This window comes from Harpia harpyja, chromosome 4, assembly GCF_026419915.1.
Source record: "Harpia harpyja isolate bHarHar1 chromosome 4, bHarHar1 primary haplotype, whole genome shotgun sequence".
NCBI classification, from domain to species: domain Eukaryota; kingdom Metazoa; phylum Chordata; class Aves; order Accipitriformes; family Accipitridae; genus Harpia; species Harpia harpyja.
The window spans coordinates 60172911-60191244 of record NC_068943.1 but is presented as its reverse complement, the minus strand read 5'-3'; the positions used below and the strand labels follow the sequence as shown (position 1 = coordinate 60191244).

The window sequence follows — 18334 nt, the reverse complement described above, 5'->3', positions numbered from 1 at the left end:
GTACATACATGACTAGCAGCGTTCCTCAGAGAGGCAATAGTGTTCTCTTGAACTTTAGCAAGTCTGAAATAACAGCAAAAAGGTTTTGTTAAATGTAGCATAGCGCAAAAGTCCATTGAAACAACAGAAATAAAAATCAGAAGTCTTTGTTTTAGAGAACACCCACATTTGATATTGAAGTGACTTAAATGATTATGGGTTGTAGCTTTTTATTTTAAACTGTCTGTTTCCTCAATTGATGTCAGTGAAACTAAACATAATGCCCCCCAAGATTAAAATGCAAATGAACTTACTTAGCTGTTGTTGTAGAATTTCCTGCTCCCCTGTGTCCAACATCTAGAGTTGTTCTTGGTTTCCAATATTTTGCATATGAAGCCTTCATATCACAAGTATATCCCTGGATCGGCTTAATTATTATGTAGTCCACTACAAGAAAAATACCAAATGCTTCACATGTCAATAGATAATGGATGACTTCGAGTAAAGTTATCTACATCTGCTTGAATCAACTGTACCTCTAACTTTTCCAATTGTCTTCCTTGGATTTCTGCTCATAATAGCAAGTGTAAGAATTCCAGCACTCTTTCCGAGTTCTGCAATTGTGGATGACAGGAGGCAGGCAGAACCTACATGACCTGGGAGCACATCACCTTGCACTACTTTCTCACCTAAATCTTCCTAAAAACAAAACAAACAAAAAACCAAAACACCTACTGTTATCTGTATATGAGATTTCTAAACAAACTCTTCTTCCTTGCTCCTCAGGAAGATATATATATAGGCACTGATGTAACAGAAATTTCTTGTGTGTTACAGAAAACACTAATGTCAGGCTAAAAATTACAATTTGTGTTGCGAATTGCAATCAGGAATATGAAATTGTTGATGGAAATCTACAAAACTCATGTACATTTGTCTTTGAAAACTCTTAGATTTTATAAGCTTTTCAGATCAAAATTGCATGCATGGAATAGTCTGTCTTCTAAAGCGCCTCAGTCATGTTTAGAACAAAGATGAACTGGAATAATATATATGCTTAAAATAATTTTGTATTAATTTGCAGGGAAGGAGGAGGGCAACTAACATGCAGAATGTGCACTTGACCATAGTCAAGTTCAGGAACTATGTAGCCACTTTACAATTATGAACATAAGTGGTCTTAAGGGCATTTTCAGATCAAAGAGAGAATGCTTAAAACTTTCTTGCGCATAAACAGTATGAAGAGACAAAAGTTGTTTTCCTTTAAAAAGGACTTGGAATATTAAGATCTTTCAGGGGAAAAAAAAAAAGAGTGCAAAATAACAGATGTAGTAGCCAGAATTTGCAAATAACCAGTTTTAATTTGCACTAGTTAGTTCAGAGAAATCTCTTTTGTTTATAACTTAAAAATTAAGATCAAATAATTGTAATGTAACTAGTTCATATACACACTGTTCACGCTCAAGAAAGATAAGCAAAACTTAGCTCTGATAAAGGATAAAAATCAAGCCAACCTAACTACACGCAGTACTGCACACTAAGATTTGAGTATAATTTGTACTCGCTTCTAAATAAGCAAAAACTGCAAAACTTTCTGTGCCATATCGAGAAGACACACAAAACCTTCCTGCAAAATGGCGTAGTAGCCAATAGTCTCATAACTTGTTTACACAAGTCTAGAAGGATCAAGAATATCAGGCAATAGCCCTATCCCAACAGTGAAATCTTCATGGTAATTGACTCTCACTCCCAAAGGCAGACTGGGGTTGCTTCTTAGTGGTAAAGAGACATACCTCAAAAAAATCAAAGATTAATTCCAAGTTATCAGGCTCCATGGTTTGTATCGTGTATTCTATCCATCGGTCTGGCTGCAAAGCATAACCACAGTCTGGCTGAGAGTGTCGACATTTATATTCGTTGTTACTTATTAAGGAGAACTCCACAGTGTTTGCCATTTTCTGAGGGACAGTAGGGGATGTTTTCTCTTGGCCCTCTTCGTCATCTTCATCTTCCTCTAGCCCTTCTAGAGTCAATTTTACTCTACTCAACCAGAAATACAAAACAAATGGTTAAGTCACAGGAGTGTCTTTGGAAACACTAAGGAATCCGAAAGAAGCTTGAGCAGAAGATCATACAACACAAGAATTCTTCTCAACACCACCATCTACAGGACAGCACTGTACACAGCAGGCCCTCACAAAAGTCAAGAGTTTGCAGCTGTTGTCTAAATCTTATTTTAGTCAGATTTAAGTGCTCAAGTCACTTCTAAGACTGATCTAAATAGCAACAGAAGTGATTAGAGAATGCTATTATCTCCACTATCGACATTGACTGGAAATCTGTAATGCCAGCGGAGAATTAACCATATACTAAATGGAGAGGGCTGTTTGCTAAGGAGAAATAGTAGTAAGCAACAAAAAACCTGGAAGCCTTCTCCTTTCCCCCAACTTCCACTTCCATTCTGGTCTTTTCAACAGGTTAAGAAAAAAGAACAAAGAAGAAAACTCTCTGAAAGTAACAGCAGAGAACTACTTAAGAACATTACAGTTCCACCCAAGCAGCAGGAAACACCAATGCAAATATGGAATAGTATTTGTGAAAGACACCTGTTACCTACTGCTTAACTTGCATAAAGCAGATGTGATAGTTATTAAGCTATTAAATATGTGCTATCAGAAATGCAAGAGCTGAAAATCGTCAGCAGTGAAACTAGAATTCTTTTGACTGTCTTCCTTCACTAAAACAGAAGAAACTCTTTTGACACTACATTAATAATAAAATGAGGTAACTGAAACACACCACTGATTTGATATTCTCACCGTATTTTTACAGAGTGCTTAAATACTTGGAAATTGACCTGACATTACACCCCTATTAGCAACCCAAAATTAATTTAAAGGCTACATTAAGTAAAAAAAAAAAAAAAAAAAAATCACTAGTACTGACAATTAACATGAGAGAAAATGTAAACTGAGATAAGCAGGTTCTTACCTAAACCTTGATGTTTTGAATTTCTTCTTAGATATCACTACAGGTGGTTTCTCAGAATAATGCAGACGTAATCTTATTTCTGTTTGACATGTCAGCCACCCAGCATCCACAGTTTCAATACCATCTATCAAAAATTAAAAAAGAAGTAGAAGACACTTTGATAACTTGTTTTAGGGAGCTCTAGACAGTTTAACATATAAAAATATAAATACAGTTCCTCTGACACCATCTTGCAGACAATCCTCCTTATCACCAGCCTTATTCAATAGTATTTCCACAGCAATTGTTGAGCACATCCTTTCACCTGTCTTTTCTGAACTACCCAGAACAGACAACAGATACTGCAGTTGTTTGCTGGCTTCTAAAGGAATTACATAGGAACAATGATCCTTGCCAGCTTCACACATAAACTGGAGAGCACTAAGTATTCCAGTGTTAATTTTATTTACTGTATCAAGGGCTAAGTTAAGTCTCCAAAGGTAGACATAACATTCCCTTGCCCTGGGATCTCTCAATACATGGAATAACACTGATAGAACTCTGAAGATTCATACACAACTTGAGACTCCCTGTTTCTATTGAGATACAGGTGTAAAATTAGCTCATCATAATCAATGCCAGTAAAGCAGTGTAAGTCTGCAGGACAGGACACAGTAACAGATATGATGGGGAAACAAAGCATGGAGGAGAATCCTCAACCTCACCATCAGGACAAGGAAAGCCTACAAGCAGGATGGCCAGAAAGCACAAGCCACCAGACCAGGCACTGAAGCAGACCCCACAGTTTTGAAGAGTTCCTAGCAAAACCTATCATTTGATGAGGATATGAAGAAAAATGGAACAGCTTTAAGACAAGATGTATGAGACATGACAAAGAGTTACCTTAGGCAGCACAGGACTGAGCATTAAGTGAGAGGTGGGTTAGAACTGCCCAAAGTGAGACATATGCATGCACAACAACATGAGGTTTGAGCTTATGAGAGGTTTTGGCAGTTATGTGTCTAACTGAAGAGGCAGATTGTGTACATTTAGTGTAAGTGATAATATTTTTCTAGGCACAAAAAGTTTTTTCTAAGGCTAGGTTTTAAGAGAAAGCTAAGTCTATTCTGTATTTCCAAAAATACATGCTCACGATCCAAAGTTCGCATCAACCTTTAACACCAGCACACTGACAATATTTCAACTGTTCCTAGCAGTCTTTTTTTAACATTAGAAAGGATTACAGCCTGAGTGTGAATTCACAAATGCTGGATACAAAAATAACCGTATAAGCAGAGAAAACAATCACTTACAGGCAATTCCTGTCAAAACTTAGTATTTGAAATATTTTTCAACTACAGCACTTAACCTTGTTAAAATTAAATATGTGGTGAAGAGTAAAGGTCAATATATCTCACTTACTACGGATTCCAAAGTATCCATCGTCAATAGTAATTTCATTTTCTAGAATTAAAAGGAGGGGAAAAGAATGAAAGAAATTAATTAGTATTCACATTATAAAGAATCATTGCCAAGTCAAATTAATTCTACTTTTCCACTTCACTTCTAAAAAGTACATCTAATAAAAAAAGTAGGAAAACTGAAACAGACAAAGAATAAGCATGTTTACTGCAACCTTCTATAAAGCTTTTTCCCAATTTATGCTTTTTCTTAGTTTCTGCAAGAAAAAACAATCAACACACAAAATGCCATAAGATGTTTTACCTAAAGTAATCTGAACTGAGAAAAGCAAGAAGGTTGCATAATTTCCTAGTTTGCTGCAGTAACTTGCTGATAATATCTACATCCTACTAGAATCTAAGATGCTTTTCTTGTTAGTGTTAAAGACATTAAAGTTTCTTGTAAACACACAAGAAAGCCGTCCTCCTGCACATTTATAGTTAAAGCTTCTAAATCAAGTTAGGCACAATTAAAATGCTTATTCTGCCCATGTGACAGAAACCAACCTAGGATGAAATATTCAAAACACTCATTTCACACTTAATTTTATCCTTACCCTCTCCATAGTTTTAATAACTGAAATCTTAAGGCACTAAGTAAATTCACCAGCATTAACAGAATTGCACTTGTCTAAAACTATACATTTCTCAAAACATAAATCTTAACAAAATTTTGTCTCTACAGCCATTAATCCCATTTTTTTCTAAGAAGAATTATGGGCCTGCCCTCAATTTTTAATAACCACAGGCAACAATTTAGGATCATAATGACCAAGTGCTAACATCCTGGTTTTGCTGCATTTTCTTAAAGACTGCTTATGATGCATAGAGTACTACTTGGGGGAAAAAAAAAAAATTCCTAACTATTTGGAATGAAGTTATCCAAATTTAGAGATAAAGTCTAGACCCTAGCAGAGGGTAGACTGCTTCCCTCATCAGTTACTGACAAATACAGAAACATAATATTGTTACAAGAATAGAAACACAACTAATTCAACTGAAATTAAAAAAAAAAAAAAAAGGTGGGGGGACAGGACAGGACATGATCATGGTACTATTCATGATTAACAAACAGTTTCTTTAATACCAGCTTCTTTCTAAAAGACCTTTTTTCAGTGAATCAGAAGGTATTTAATAGATGTGAACTCCTAAGTGTAGAAGAAATAACATTTTTCATATCCTAGAAAAGACAGCGCATAAAACATGCCATCCCATAGCAGCATAAGAGATCTAAATTACAAGCTACATTCAAAGGTTATTTCAGTCACTCTTAAAAAACAAACTTTTTCCCTGTTCAGAAAAGCATTAGGAACTTGTATGCAAGTCTGCATGCCACCTTTTCTTCCAGCAAAATAAATTTCTGCTAAATTGCCAGGTAAGTAAGCCCATTCATGTTTCCATTTGCATTAATCCATTTACTTACCCTCCCCCCTCCCCACATTTTCTCTGAAAAAATATGGATCCTTAGTCTCAAAGAATTAAACTTACAGAAAATCATTACAATTCCAAATTAATAAAGAAACCCCACATAATATTAAGGATGGCAGCAAAGAATTTCACATCCACTCCATTTTTAAGCCACTTATTTATATATATATTTGAGAGTAAGGCCCATGTTGTGCAAAGAAAAAGTTCATACCTCCAACACATTAATAAACTTAAGTATCTTAAAACTATAGTTATCAATCCCTCTAAACCAATGTGCAGCATATTAGCAATCTTATGCATATGCCTCAAACAGATGCAGTTGATGCCCATACCTAAAGGGGTAATTGATCGTGGTTGTAGATGAGTCTCCCACGTGTGAACTATGACTTCGCAGGGACCATCGATAGTCTGTAATTTAAAAGTTAAATGTCTGCAATAATTTCTTTTGTTATATCTGATCTTCTACCCATGTAGCTGTTTGGGACGGTTGTGAATTAAACTTCCAGATTTAAGAAAGAAAAAGAAGGAGAAGAAGAAAGAGGAGGACAGAGAGAGAGAATCAAAAAGAAAGAAAACAGATCAGGCTTGTTTCTTACCCCTGCAACTGCTGATGATGCTATCTGATGCGTCAGGTATACATATGACAAAACTTGTGACAAAGTCTGACAGGGTGGAGATGTTACATGGAGTTACTAAATCTTTACTGCTTACAGTTACTCCGCTGGACTACTTTAGTTTCCTTCTAATACAAAAAAACAAAGTGTCTCTGAACTCATTAAGTGTGCTTGCTTTTTTCTTAAGATACTACAGCAACAATTTATGAAAAAACATATCCCACATCTCTAATTCCAAACAGCACTCAACATCTACTCATGCAGTTAACAGTTGCAGGGGTGGGTTCTCCCTCAAAATTTGCTTGACTAATTCAAAGTCTATAAAACCCAGTTATTTTAGTTGTGGTACAGAAGAGGAAATTATTTACCATCTAATGAAAACATAAATACTTGGAATTTTGCTGCCTCAATTTTTGCTTTCCTCAGAAGCAAAAAGACACTGATACAATCCAATCAGCCAGCAGCAAAGCCGCTGCAGTCTATTTCATCTGAAGCAAGATAAATTAGATTCTTTCACAAAAAAAAAAAATTACTATCCCTCAAAAGACTACGTTTGTTGACAAACATAGCCAATACTCAGACAGATAATCAGAACAGTAACTCAGTCTCTTCCTCCAGAATGATTTCAGTTTGAAATAGCTTTCTAAGTTAAAGCTTTTAGGTAACCACTGGCTAACAACAGAAAGAACGTGCCTGATTCCCAGCTCAGCCACCCTAAGAAGTTTCGCTTAACATTGGGTGGTTGTTGCTATCAGTCATAACAGCCACTGTCAAATAGCTGCAGTTCATTTTGGTGGTTTGGACCCGAGTAATTCGTATTTCCAAAAAGACTTGCTACTATTGCCAGAGTCACATAAGCTTCAACACCAACTTGTCCCAGTACTTCAGGTTCTTGTTTAAATAGATGATCAACAGGGACTTCCAGACAATTCAGCAGTATAATTACACAGTACCGTAATGCTTTGTTATCTTACAGCTCACTGAATAAATTCTTTAGCAGCAGATGGGATTTCCTGACATATATCAAACACATTTAATCTACTATGCTTTTGGATGAGTTAACAGCAAACACCAAATATTTAAAAAGTGCTCAGCAAGACAGGTTTGTTCTGTGAGTCTTAGCTAAAAGCAATTCAGTTTTTCTAATGAATTCAGAGGCATCTATACTTAAGGGTCATGTCAGAATAAAATACATATGCTTAAAGTTATGCTTTAAAGATAGAATGCATGTAAATACAAATAAAATAAGATGATACTATTGTTTTCAGTTTATTCCTGTTATAGGGCAGTTTTAATTCTCATCTTCTCACTGCTGCCACAATGATCACTCTTATGGACTTCTGGAAAAGTAAATAATGAGAAGTTTCTTCCCCCTTCTTTCACAGCAGATCCACACTTGCATGTCACAATCTCAGTTTCCGAAACTGAAACCTGTGTTTGCAAGTAGGGAGGCTATCATTTCCTAACACCATGCAGGCCTGCAAGATCGCCAACAGCGACTCCCATGAACATACACAGAACTTGTAACTTGCAAACCTGGGGAATGCAAGTCTGTCCTAACATGGATTAAGCTGTTTTCTTCAAAAGGTAAGCAAAGGTTTTTCCTTGTAGAAACCCCCAAAATACCAATACCAGTTTATTTCTTACACTACTGTAATTGTACATTTTAATTTTAGGTTCTAAAATTATGAATGAGAATTTGAGTAACATCCCAACAGTAAGCACAACACGCTGGATACACTCAGCAAAATTTCATCCCCTGAAAGAAATACAGTGGTCTGATTATGCATTTAATCCCAGGAATCCTCAACACTTTCCATACTAAAAAGAGGCAAGCAAACCTACCAGAAGAAAAAGGGCAATGGATTAGAGAACAGGCACAGACATGACTGAAAGCCCTCTCACAATGCCTGCTCAGACAGTCTTTGCATTTATAGGCATTTAAATAATGTTTTAATTACATGTAACTATGAGGTTAAAATACTGATGTAATTTCAGTAGCATATACTGACCACATTTGAACAACAGCCCAGATCAGCCTGCAGCGGAAGTAAATGATGTGTCATCAATATTCATAGTATGGTAACATTACCTAAAAATCAGCCTCTGTTAGGACAGTCTTAAAAGGGCACCTATCCAAATGTCACATCAAGCATCCCAGTGGGCAGTACACTGAGATTATAGTAAGTGGCACTGTATGGCATGGATTCCTCCCTACTAACACAGAGAATTTTTTTTTTTTTAAAGCAAACACATAAAAATTATGTTGCTTGATTTGTAATTAGCTGAACATCTGAGGCAATTTTAAAGCTCTTAAAGGACATTCAAGAATTTTCTTTAACAATCAAGTTCTCTTACATTGTCAGAAGCTGGGGGTCCCCCAGTAGTCATCAGGCAATTTTAAGATTAAGGGTAAAATGCCTATGTAGCATAATGTTCCAGTGTTTCAAAGCAGTCTGATGCACAATCTGCATGAAGTGCTTGGGTGCTCAGTACAATTAAAAAAATGAAAGCACTTCCGTGGATGTTTAAATGACAATCTAGGAGGCCAGTTCCAAACTTCCTGATCCAAGGCAACATAACAGAGTAGGCATTAGGAAAAAAAAAAAAAAAAATTTGTAAAACCACCACACATAACTACATTTATGCAACTGCACTTTAATTCTTAAAACTGTTCCAAGAATATTAATCTACTTCAAGAACATGAACAACTAAATGAATTAAGACTTAACTGCTGATGCTGGATTTCTGACAAAAATCTCACTAGATTTCTGTACCATGTAAGAGACAATAATTAAGCACGAAACCAAACAATCAACCAAAGCCATTCAGCCATCATAATTAACTTTGCAAGGCAACAGCACATATAAGTCACCTGCCAGGAAGCCCTGGGCTAAGAAGAGATTTTACAGCTCTAGTAATTCCAGTAACAGTTTAATACAAAATCTGCTATCAGCACAGTCACAGCAGAGGTGTTCCTTTGTTTTTATCAGCTTAACCATGGGTTATTAGTCTAGCAAAAGCTTTTCTAAGGCATTCCAATATTAAAGAAATTACTGACCCTAGACCTAAGTTTCACCTTTATTACTATATTCCAGGCACTAAATGGGTTTGATTCGTTTACATTTTAGAAAAGTAAATTTAAGTCCCATTTGAAACCTCTATAATTAAGTAATATTCTCAGAAGTGTGAAAAACATTCACCAATCCAGTTTTAAAAGTCCTGCTACATGCACAGATAGCTTAGTTATTTCACACTGTCCTTGAAAGGAATAACCCTAAACTTGCATGCTTATTTGCTGTTGGAAAAACAAATATAGAACACAGCTTAACAGAATAAGGCATGTATTTACCTTAGTAAGGTTTTCAAATATGCATCACACAAACAATACATATAAAAACATTCTCCTAAAACATACGACATACAGAAGACTTAAAGTCAGACAAGGGGGTTTTGGTGTGTCGTCCCCCCCAACAAACAGAAGATATGTGTAGAATAAAACATGGGAAGACCCTTACAGTGAGGTAACTGGTACCGGACTATATTTAAGAAAAGAACAAACCTCAAGCAAAATAGTTTAAATTACTGTCTTATTTCATCAAGTGTATGTATTTACTTTTCTTTTAAAATGCTTAAGATGACTCTTCTGTTATCATCAAAACATTCACAACATAGTAAAAGTTCTTGATATGCAGGAGCCAAGACTTGCATGAATTTTATAGCAAAAAGTTCTTTGTATATACATTCATTTATTTGTATAGAATTTTTGTAGGGATACATTTCAATCTATTATTTAAAAAAATACACTCTATTTACGTAACCACAATCAACACCAAAATGCTTCAGTGCAAACAAACCAAACTTCCCATGACATTGTACAATCCTTCAAGCAAAATAATTTAACAGAGATAAAATGATGACTTTTTTTTTTAAAGGGAGGCAAGAAAAATACTTTCCTATTTGTTTTTTTGCAAAATGTGAATTATTATATCTATTTTCGCATCTAGTCTGTAGTAATATTTTGCATAATATGAGAACTATCATTTCTCTGTGTAAACATGTATCACCCCCAGCTTTGCCACCATGTCCATCTCAAGCATCTTCAAAGATGCAGTTGATATAGAAAGGAAAGGGACAGTAATTTCAGCTGGATCTGTCTTCAGCATGATTTACTCAATTATGTGGTGTCAAATTCATATATTCAGACTTTAACATATATTTAAGACTACACATGTATTTAAGTTATCCTACTACAGACCATGACACACAAAATTGTGCTGATATAAAAAGTTAACAGTGTCTGAGGGATCACATATCACAAGCCTATCAAATTTAGGAGATTAATCACATGCAATCCCTAATGAAAAACTCACTGAAATAAAAATATTCAGAATAGTTTAACTTAAAAGTAACTTTTCCTTATCAGAGTTGTTAATGCTAAAATCCTCCATACATTGTTTCATTTGCACTATACTGTGTATTATATTCCTGTTAGAATGAAGGGATCCTGCTTTTTCATTGTTCTTCAAAAAAAATTACAAAAAAGAGGAAGAAAACATTGTAGCTGGAATTCTTTTCTTCAAAAGACTTTATGTTATAAGAAATAAAGTCCTGAGAACTTAACAGGTACAGGCTAGACACCGCTAAGTGGATAACTGTGTACCCTGGCAATTCACATACTTTGTTTTGTAGGGTGGTTTTCTTTTTTTCTCCTTTTTATATACAGTAGCTCTTTATGCTGGTATTCCATAAAATTTATACTTACCTTGGCAGACTCTGCATCACACGGTACATAAAGCGTGCACGATACAGAGCACCTACTTAAAAAAACACACTCACCAATACATATCGTAAACTTTTTCAAATGTTAAAAACAGAAATTGTGTTGTCTATGAGCACATTTTCTGCCAATCTGTTCTAAGTGTGCTTTTTCTAGTGTGCTATTGCTTACATTTTAAACTTATGGGCATTTGCAAAAAATGTAAGAGTCCCATCAGAGCTGCTAGCTGTAAGAACTGATCTACTTTTGGCCTCACTTTGACCTCAGAAAAAGAAATCTATTATTGGCCTTCCCTTCTTTTGCCTCAGAATAACAATTTAAACATCAGTTTCAGATTAGACTATTTCACATGCTGTAATGAAAACACAGAACTGTTTCATTTAAAATTAGTATCCTTCACTGAGATGATACCTCTGTCAAATATTTTTTCAGTGAAAGAAAGGCTAGTCCAGCTGACAACAATTTACATGCTCTTGACAGTAATTTAAAATATTTAAAAAATATAGAACAGATGATTCTATAACTCCTTTGCACATTTAACTACATCCTTCATAATCCCAATTTCAATGAAGAACTAAAGCCCAGGGTGAATAGCTACAGGATATTAACAGAGTAAAAAAGACAGCAAAGATAGCTTTAAATGGGTTATTTCTTACAGTTATTACTTGTTATTAAGAAAAACAGTTAAAGAGTAGCTGCTTATTTTCCCAACTTAGTCCAACTTTTTTCTGGATGCAGTCCCATCCCTGGTCTGAAGAACTTTCCCCTTACCCTAGCACGATTTTTACAGACCAGTATATTGCCACATCCATTCAACTCACATGCAACTTTGACATCAATACCTGTAAAAACACATCTGTGTCTGTCTCTTGGGTTGTTTTCGCCCCAACTCATGCAAATACCTATATGCAAACCTAGAGAAAACACTGGGATGCCCCATTCCTTGTTTCACCTTTTCACTCCAAGAGATTAACATATGTTAATTATGCAGCACAAAAGCTAGTTAATACTTCTCATGCTTCACCGAAAAATCTGCAGTTATTTTAAAAACTGTAGTAGATTAGGCAAATTTAAATATGCCTGCTCACACTAACCATTTTTCTCCTGCTATTGCTTGCTTCCATGCTAGAGATCCTTGCCCTGCTGAAGTCCATAATCAATTGTAACTGTAGAAGTTGTTATAGCCCCACTATAACTAATGAGAACTTTACCATATCATTTAAGCTTTATAATAATGTCAGGCATTTCACTATCACTGGAATTTTTAAAACACTAACAGTGGTAAAAGAGAAGACAATTTTACAAAAATAATTAAAGTTAACAGCATATGGTCATGTATTTCCAGAAGTGAACTGTTTGTATTTCCACAAGTGTTTTAATGTTTCATATGTTACAATTTAAGATTTCTTTCTAAAAACTCAAGTTTAACTCAGAAAATCCTTTTTACTTCAAATAAGGGAATTTTTTACTAGGGATGAGCCAACTTAAAATAGAAAAGGTTGTACATACCTTAGGTTCTAGGAAGTACCCTTTAAAATACCGATACCAAACAGGAACTCCTCTAGGAAGCTCTACAGTAGCCTTCCATAATTGACTGTGGAAAAAAAAACCAAAACAGTTCCAAAACACAGCCTAACAGCCACCTCCGACATATGTCTGTCTTAAGTGATGTTCTAAAATAAAGTTCAGCGTATTGCTGCAAGAAAGTTTTTTACAAGGCAACTTAGCCAAACACACACAAAGCACAATAAATACTTGGAACTGAAACTGCACTTTCTAATGTACAGATCTGAAGTGCTCTAATGGAGCAAGAATTCTCATCCTCATTTAACAGATGGGGAAAACATAATGAAATAATTCAGGGACTCATCCAAGATCACACAGCAAGTCACTGGCAGAATTATAAATACATGCTGTGAGCCCTGCATCATACAAACAGCAATAGGCAGGACACCATTTTAAGAAAACAGTGAATTCCTCTGCTGCATTGAAGCCTTCTTCATGTACACTCATGTTTATATACACACAAAGCACTTAAGAGTTTTAATGCAATTCCCATTTTAAATAATCTTCTCCCCATCTCCTCATAGCCACAGTAATAACTTGTATCGATTAAAAAGAAAGTAAACGCTATAAACATCTCCTATAACTTGCTGTATAGTTATGGGACTGAGAATTGTCCATAGCTGTTTCCTATTCAAAATGTCTACAACTAAACTACTGAAAAATGTCAGTCACAATGGTAGAAGCATCATCTGTAACTAGGAAAGCATCCCCAAGTTAAACGTTTTCTTAGACACATTCCTAAGCATTCAAAATGTGCAAGGGCAACACAAGAAATTCTGGAGAGTTTTACTAACAGTACATGTAGCTCAATAGTTTACAAACTCAAAGCCAGAATAAATTTGTTGCTCCAGAACTCCAGCTACTTCAAAGGGAACAAATTAAAAAAAACAAAAACCCAACTTACCGATCATCAGTTTGGAGGACCACTGCAACTTGTGGATTCCAATTTCCCAAAGCACTGCAGCTCCCACATATTGCAAAAACCTCTCCTAAAAAAAAAAAACAAACGAACAGAAAAACCCCACAATCATCACTACTCAAGCCTACATGGAATTAATAAGTACAGCCTACATGGTCAAACCTTCAAATATTTTAAACATATACACCAGAATCACCCATCTAAACTCCCTCTTTTTGGTTCAGAAAGGAATTCTCCCCCCACCCAAAACTACAACAGCATTTTCTTCACCATTGTAAGAATCTCACTGAGAGGGGGATTACTGACAACCCCAGCCCTTAAAAGGGTTGGCTTCCAAATCGTTCTGCAGTAATACTGTTCAAAAATCTCTGGAAACACAGCAGGCAGATTTTCACTGTAAAATGCTTACTGTCAAGACGAACCAGTTTTTTCCTATGTACTGTCCATTTTTTTAATATATGTACCTATACACACACAGTACTAACATACATGTCTGAAAACATAATTCTCTAAAATTCACACCAACAATCTAGAAAGCACAGACAAATAGGAAGTTGCTAGCATTATTCCCAAGACAACACATCCAATTAATTTTATTCCTGAGAGAAATAAAACTAATTTTGCTGCTATGCTTTCAGTTTTTTATTGGATATAAAAACATAACATTACACAAAACCACCATGAAATTGTCACACTGTCTACCCTAACGCATACATACATAAAGAATGAATCCAAAAGATTACAATAGTACAAGAATGCTTGATTCTAGGATATCCAGGAGTTAAAGTTAACATTGCAACTTACCCTTGTTTTTAATACAAAACCTGTATGTATATGACTGCAAGAACAACAACGATAAATACAAATGGAAAGGACAAACTAGTATTTTGCTTTTGCAGGGTTTCAACAATATTTCTAGACACAAGAAAAAAAAATCTGTTGCAGAAGGAGAAAATGTGAAGTTTTAAAGTATATTTAGGCACCATCTGCTTAACCTTTTAAGCTTGCTATGCAAAATGTAAGAACTACCATAGTATTTGAGCAACTTATAAATAAAATGTAATTAAAAAAATACTGAGATTTACTTCAGCCTCTAACATAAAATGCCTAAATGTAAATTTTCAAACAAAGTCACCCTTAAACCAAAGCAGACATAAGGAAGTCTAGCTAAAGTCAAATTAGCCCCTTAATTGGTGGTGGGGGTGGAAGCATTTAAGAAAAAGGGGAGAGGGTATCCAGAACTATCCTGCATGCCTCATCAACAGGAAAAGCAAAGATCAAATTGACAGCTAAAAAGTCTGAGAGAAAAAGTATCAGTCTTAACAAAAGCAAGATACAAGCATCTATGATGGTGATTTCCTGTTCTCAAACTGGGAAAGCAGTAGCAATAGACTTGGAGCCACAATTATCTCAAGATACAAAGTAGGCAAGCTATATACAACAAAGATACACTACCTTTTACTAAGCCAAATACCACAGCTGGAACTTTAAAGTCTGAAATAACCGTTTTGAGGAAGTCCTTATGCCTCTAAAATTGTGTCCATTTTTTCCCATTATACAGGTTAATCTAATATGAGATACCACCAGGATTATGAAAGAAACCCCTGCAGACCCAGGGGTTGCAAAAAAATCTACAAAAGCCAGGAATTAAATAAGATAATTTGTTCCTAAAAACAGCTTACTGAAATAATTTTAAAGAACATCTTGAACTACAATCCCTTTTTCTTTTTTTTTAATAAAATCTTTTGGTTCAATTCATTTAAAAAAAATCAAGCTTCTTGGATGCTCACTGTAAGCACACAAACGCAGACAAACATCAGCTGTATACTTACTATGCAATTCATTGCACACAATTGCCTCGGTCAGGCACTTTACCTTTCCCACTCTGTACTGAGGCACGTTATGGTTTGTTTTTGCAGGGAGGAGGTAAAGGGGGGAGGGAAGACCACCTGAATGCCACACAGTTAGAATTTCTGACTGGATATACTAAAGAGAAGCTAAAATTCTTTTAATAACACTCTAAAATAGCAGCATTTATTACATCTTAGTGTACACACCAGCCAATCTCTGAAGTGCCATCTAAATTATGTTCCTCTTAGTAACAGCTAGCTAGAATAGGTTTCTGGCCTTCTTTTTTAAACAAACCTGTGAACATTCAGTGAATACTTATCACTCAGCAAGGTACAACACACAAAAGGCAACATTTGAACAAGATGTGCAGTCACCCCTAAACTCACTTCAACAATTACATTGCAAGGCTGAATCAGGATTTGTAAAATGCTGCTTAAATTATCCCAGGAAAGGCACAAGTGAAATGCATGATAAACTGGAACTGCCTTTTCAAAGGCAATTCTAAACTCAGTGGGGTTTGGTTTGGTTTTGTGTTTCAAGCTCAGGGGTCTTCAACTTCTCCCTCTCCCCTTGCCAGGGAAATCTGATGCTGCTACTGGCAGAGCTCCTTCAGCTACAGCAGAGGAAGCTACTCCTGGCATTCTGCCCAGTCTCAAAGCTTGCAACATCAGTGAGGCTGTAGCAATCTCTCCGATTGGGCCAACTCTGTTGGAGAAGAATCTTTGTGTACAGTTGGGAGCTAGAAGCTCCATTTTTTATTTCATAATAGCTAATCTTTGGCCACCTAGCAGTCTCTTGGTATGGGACTATGTCCTGATGAAGACCTAAAGGAGTCACAGCCAGTACTCAGTGACCCTCTTCCTTCCACAAAAGGCAAAAAAGAAGCACTCCATGAGGAGTGCAAAAAAGCAGCACTCCATGAGGCAAAAAGAAGCACTCCATGTCACAAATATGTAAAAGTCTACATCAATGTGTTGGGCTTCATCACCAATGCTGACTCCAGAAGTGGTTTGGCTACAGAAAGTGAGTCAAAGCATCATTCCTACGCTGGTGATGTCCTTTTATCCTGCCAGTTAGCCTGGAAATCACTGGCTTTGACATCAACAGGAAGGGAGTGATGAGGACACAGAGAGCACGTTAGCACTAAAGGCAAGGATTCTTGTGCCACCAACTAACTACTCACCATGGTGATCTGACAAAATCAGTACATGATGTTTCTAAATAAACTGGAAATTTTGCTGTTTGTAGAACTGCTGATAGCTCTGAAAACCTACCTCTCTTCTTTAACAAGACTGCATCTTGCCACTGCTGCATCTCAGAGCTCTTCTCCCCAGTCAAAACCAACAGTATCAGTATTGTAATAAGCAGAAGCAACCTTCTGTGTCACCTCTTGATGCTATAGATATGGTAAGTATTTCCAGGTAATTCTTTGTAACCAGCCAGTGAGGCAGGATCTAGGTCTCCCTAATCCTAATTTTTGTTCCAGATATTATCAGCACAAGAAAAAGTTATACATCCAAAGTCAACTCTGCTAGTGACAGTGCCATCACAACAGTGGAAGAAACACTGTAAACGGGGCAAAAAGAGCATGGCTTGCCATATTCCATTGTATAGCTACACCAGTGCTTTATAGCTTCATTTGATCTAAGGTCAATTCATTCTTGAACTTTAAAAGTTTTCTCCAGAATGCTATAAAAACACTACTTCTTACTGAAGGCTTCATGTCCACATTGTGTGTCAATGTTCAGTTCCCAATTTCCCAATCAAATGGGAGAAACATAGGAGAGGTCTAACATGGGGCAGATTTCAAAACTTGTAAAATGTTTATATAATTTTTTTTTCCCCAACTACAACAGACACTTATGCCATCTGGTATTTGCCTGTAACAGGAATTTTGCCAATCTGTAAATGTTCCCACATTCATCTGCTTCTGTTAGGCAACCACCAATTACTTTTTTTGGTGACCTTCCTTCAAAGTTCCTGAAGATGAAGGTCAAAATAATAAGCACAATTTATCAACACTAAATCTTGGTGTTCTACATGATCTGACACCTTGTGTTCCTCATTTAGATTATGGAATATATTTTACACATTTTTGCACAGATGGAATATCGAATTAAGCTGCATATTCTTTCTGTCCTAGTGAACTCCTAGAAGAGGTCACATCTTGTTATGGAGAGCCTTCAACAGGGATGCAGAGAGAATAAAAAAGCAGAACAAACACATCAATGCATGCCTGACTATCATGGTTCAGAATGTAAATACTCGTTTCCATGGAATAAAAAGTTACTAGAGACGGAACACTGATTTTAAAACAATCATAACCATTTCAGTTAGCATCAAAATCTCTAGCATACTATGAAATTGTTGTTCGAAGAAAAAGGTAAAAATTAATTCCCAAATCTCACTTTCAAATTCCTATGTGAAATTTCTTAATTCATGTATTTTACAATGACTTATCATTTTGGTATTTGAACTCACATGTTCTTTTACCTCTGAAGAAAAAAGACAAGACAGCCTTTGAACATTCTTCTATTCAGTTTTCTTCTAGTAAAACCATACAAAAAGGAGAAAGCATGATTTGAGTACCTGGTACTGATGGTCCTCTTACTTCAAAAGTGACTTGAGAAGAGGTCATACCTGCAGAACTTTTGTCTTAGGATAGTGGAAATCTCCTACAGTGGGAGGAAAAAGATACTACATTTCAGGAACAATACATTACGTCTGTTGCTGTCCTAAGTAAGAGGAAACACAAATCCCACCGCTT

The 18334-nt window shown here is 35.9% G+C and overlaps 1 protein-coding gene across 7 annotated transcripts in view; it reads right to left on the bottom strand.

The window, feature by feature from the left end:
• The window catches only part of GPCPD1 (glycerophosphocholine phosphodiesterase 1), a 46058-nt gene that overhangs the window by 17978 nt on the left and 9746 nt on the right, over positions 1-18334 (bottom strand). For 3 of the 7 annotated variants that reach the window (XM_052784272.1, XM_052784269.1, XM_052784271.1), the window contains exons 2-11: positions 18157-18242; positions 13702-13786; positions 12741-12825; positions 6170-6245; positions 4372-4413; positions 2971-3094; positions 1773-2019; positions 516-678; positions 294-426; positions 9-63 (exon numbers count right to left, since the gene is read on the bottom strand). In XM_052784272.1, the coding sequence (XP_052640232.1) occupies positions 9-63; positions 294-426; positions 516-678; positions 1773-2019; positions 2971-3094; positions 4372-4413; positions 6170-6245; positions 12741-12825; positions 13702-13786; positions 18157-18205 (1059 nt within the window). In that variant the 5' untranslated portion in view covers positions 18206-18242. The remainder of the gene's footprint in view (positions 1-8; positions 64-293; positions 427-515; positions 679-1772; positions 2020-2970; positions 3095-4371; positions 4414-6169; positions 6246-12740; positions 12826-13701; positions 13787-18156; positions 18243-18334) is intronic. The other 4 variants (XM_052784266.1, XM_052784267.1, XM_052784268.1 and 1 more) reach the window with 2 other exon arrangements.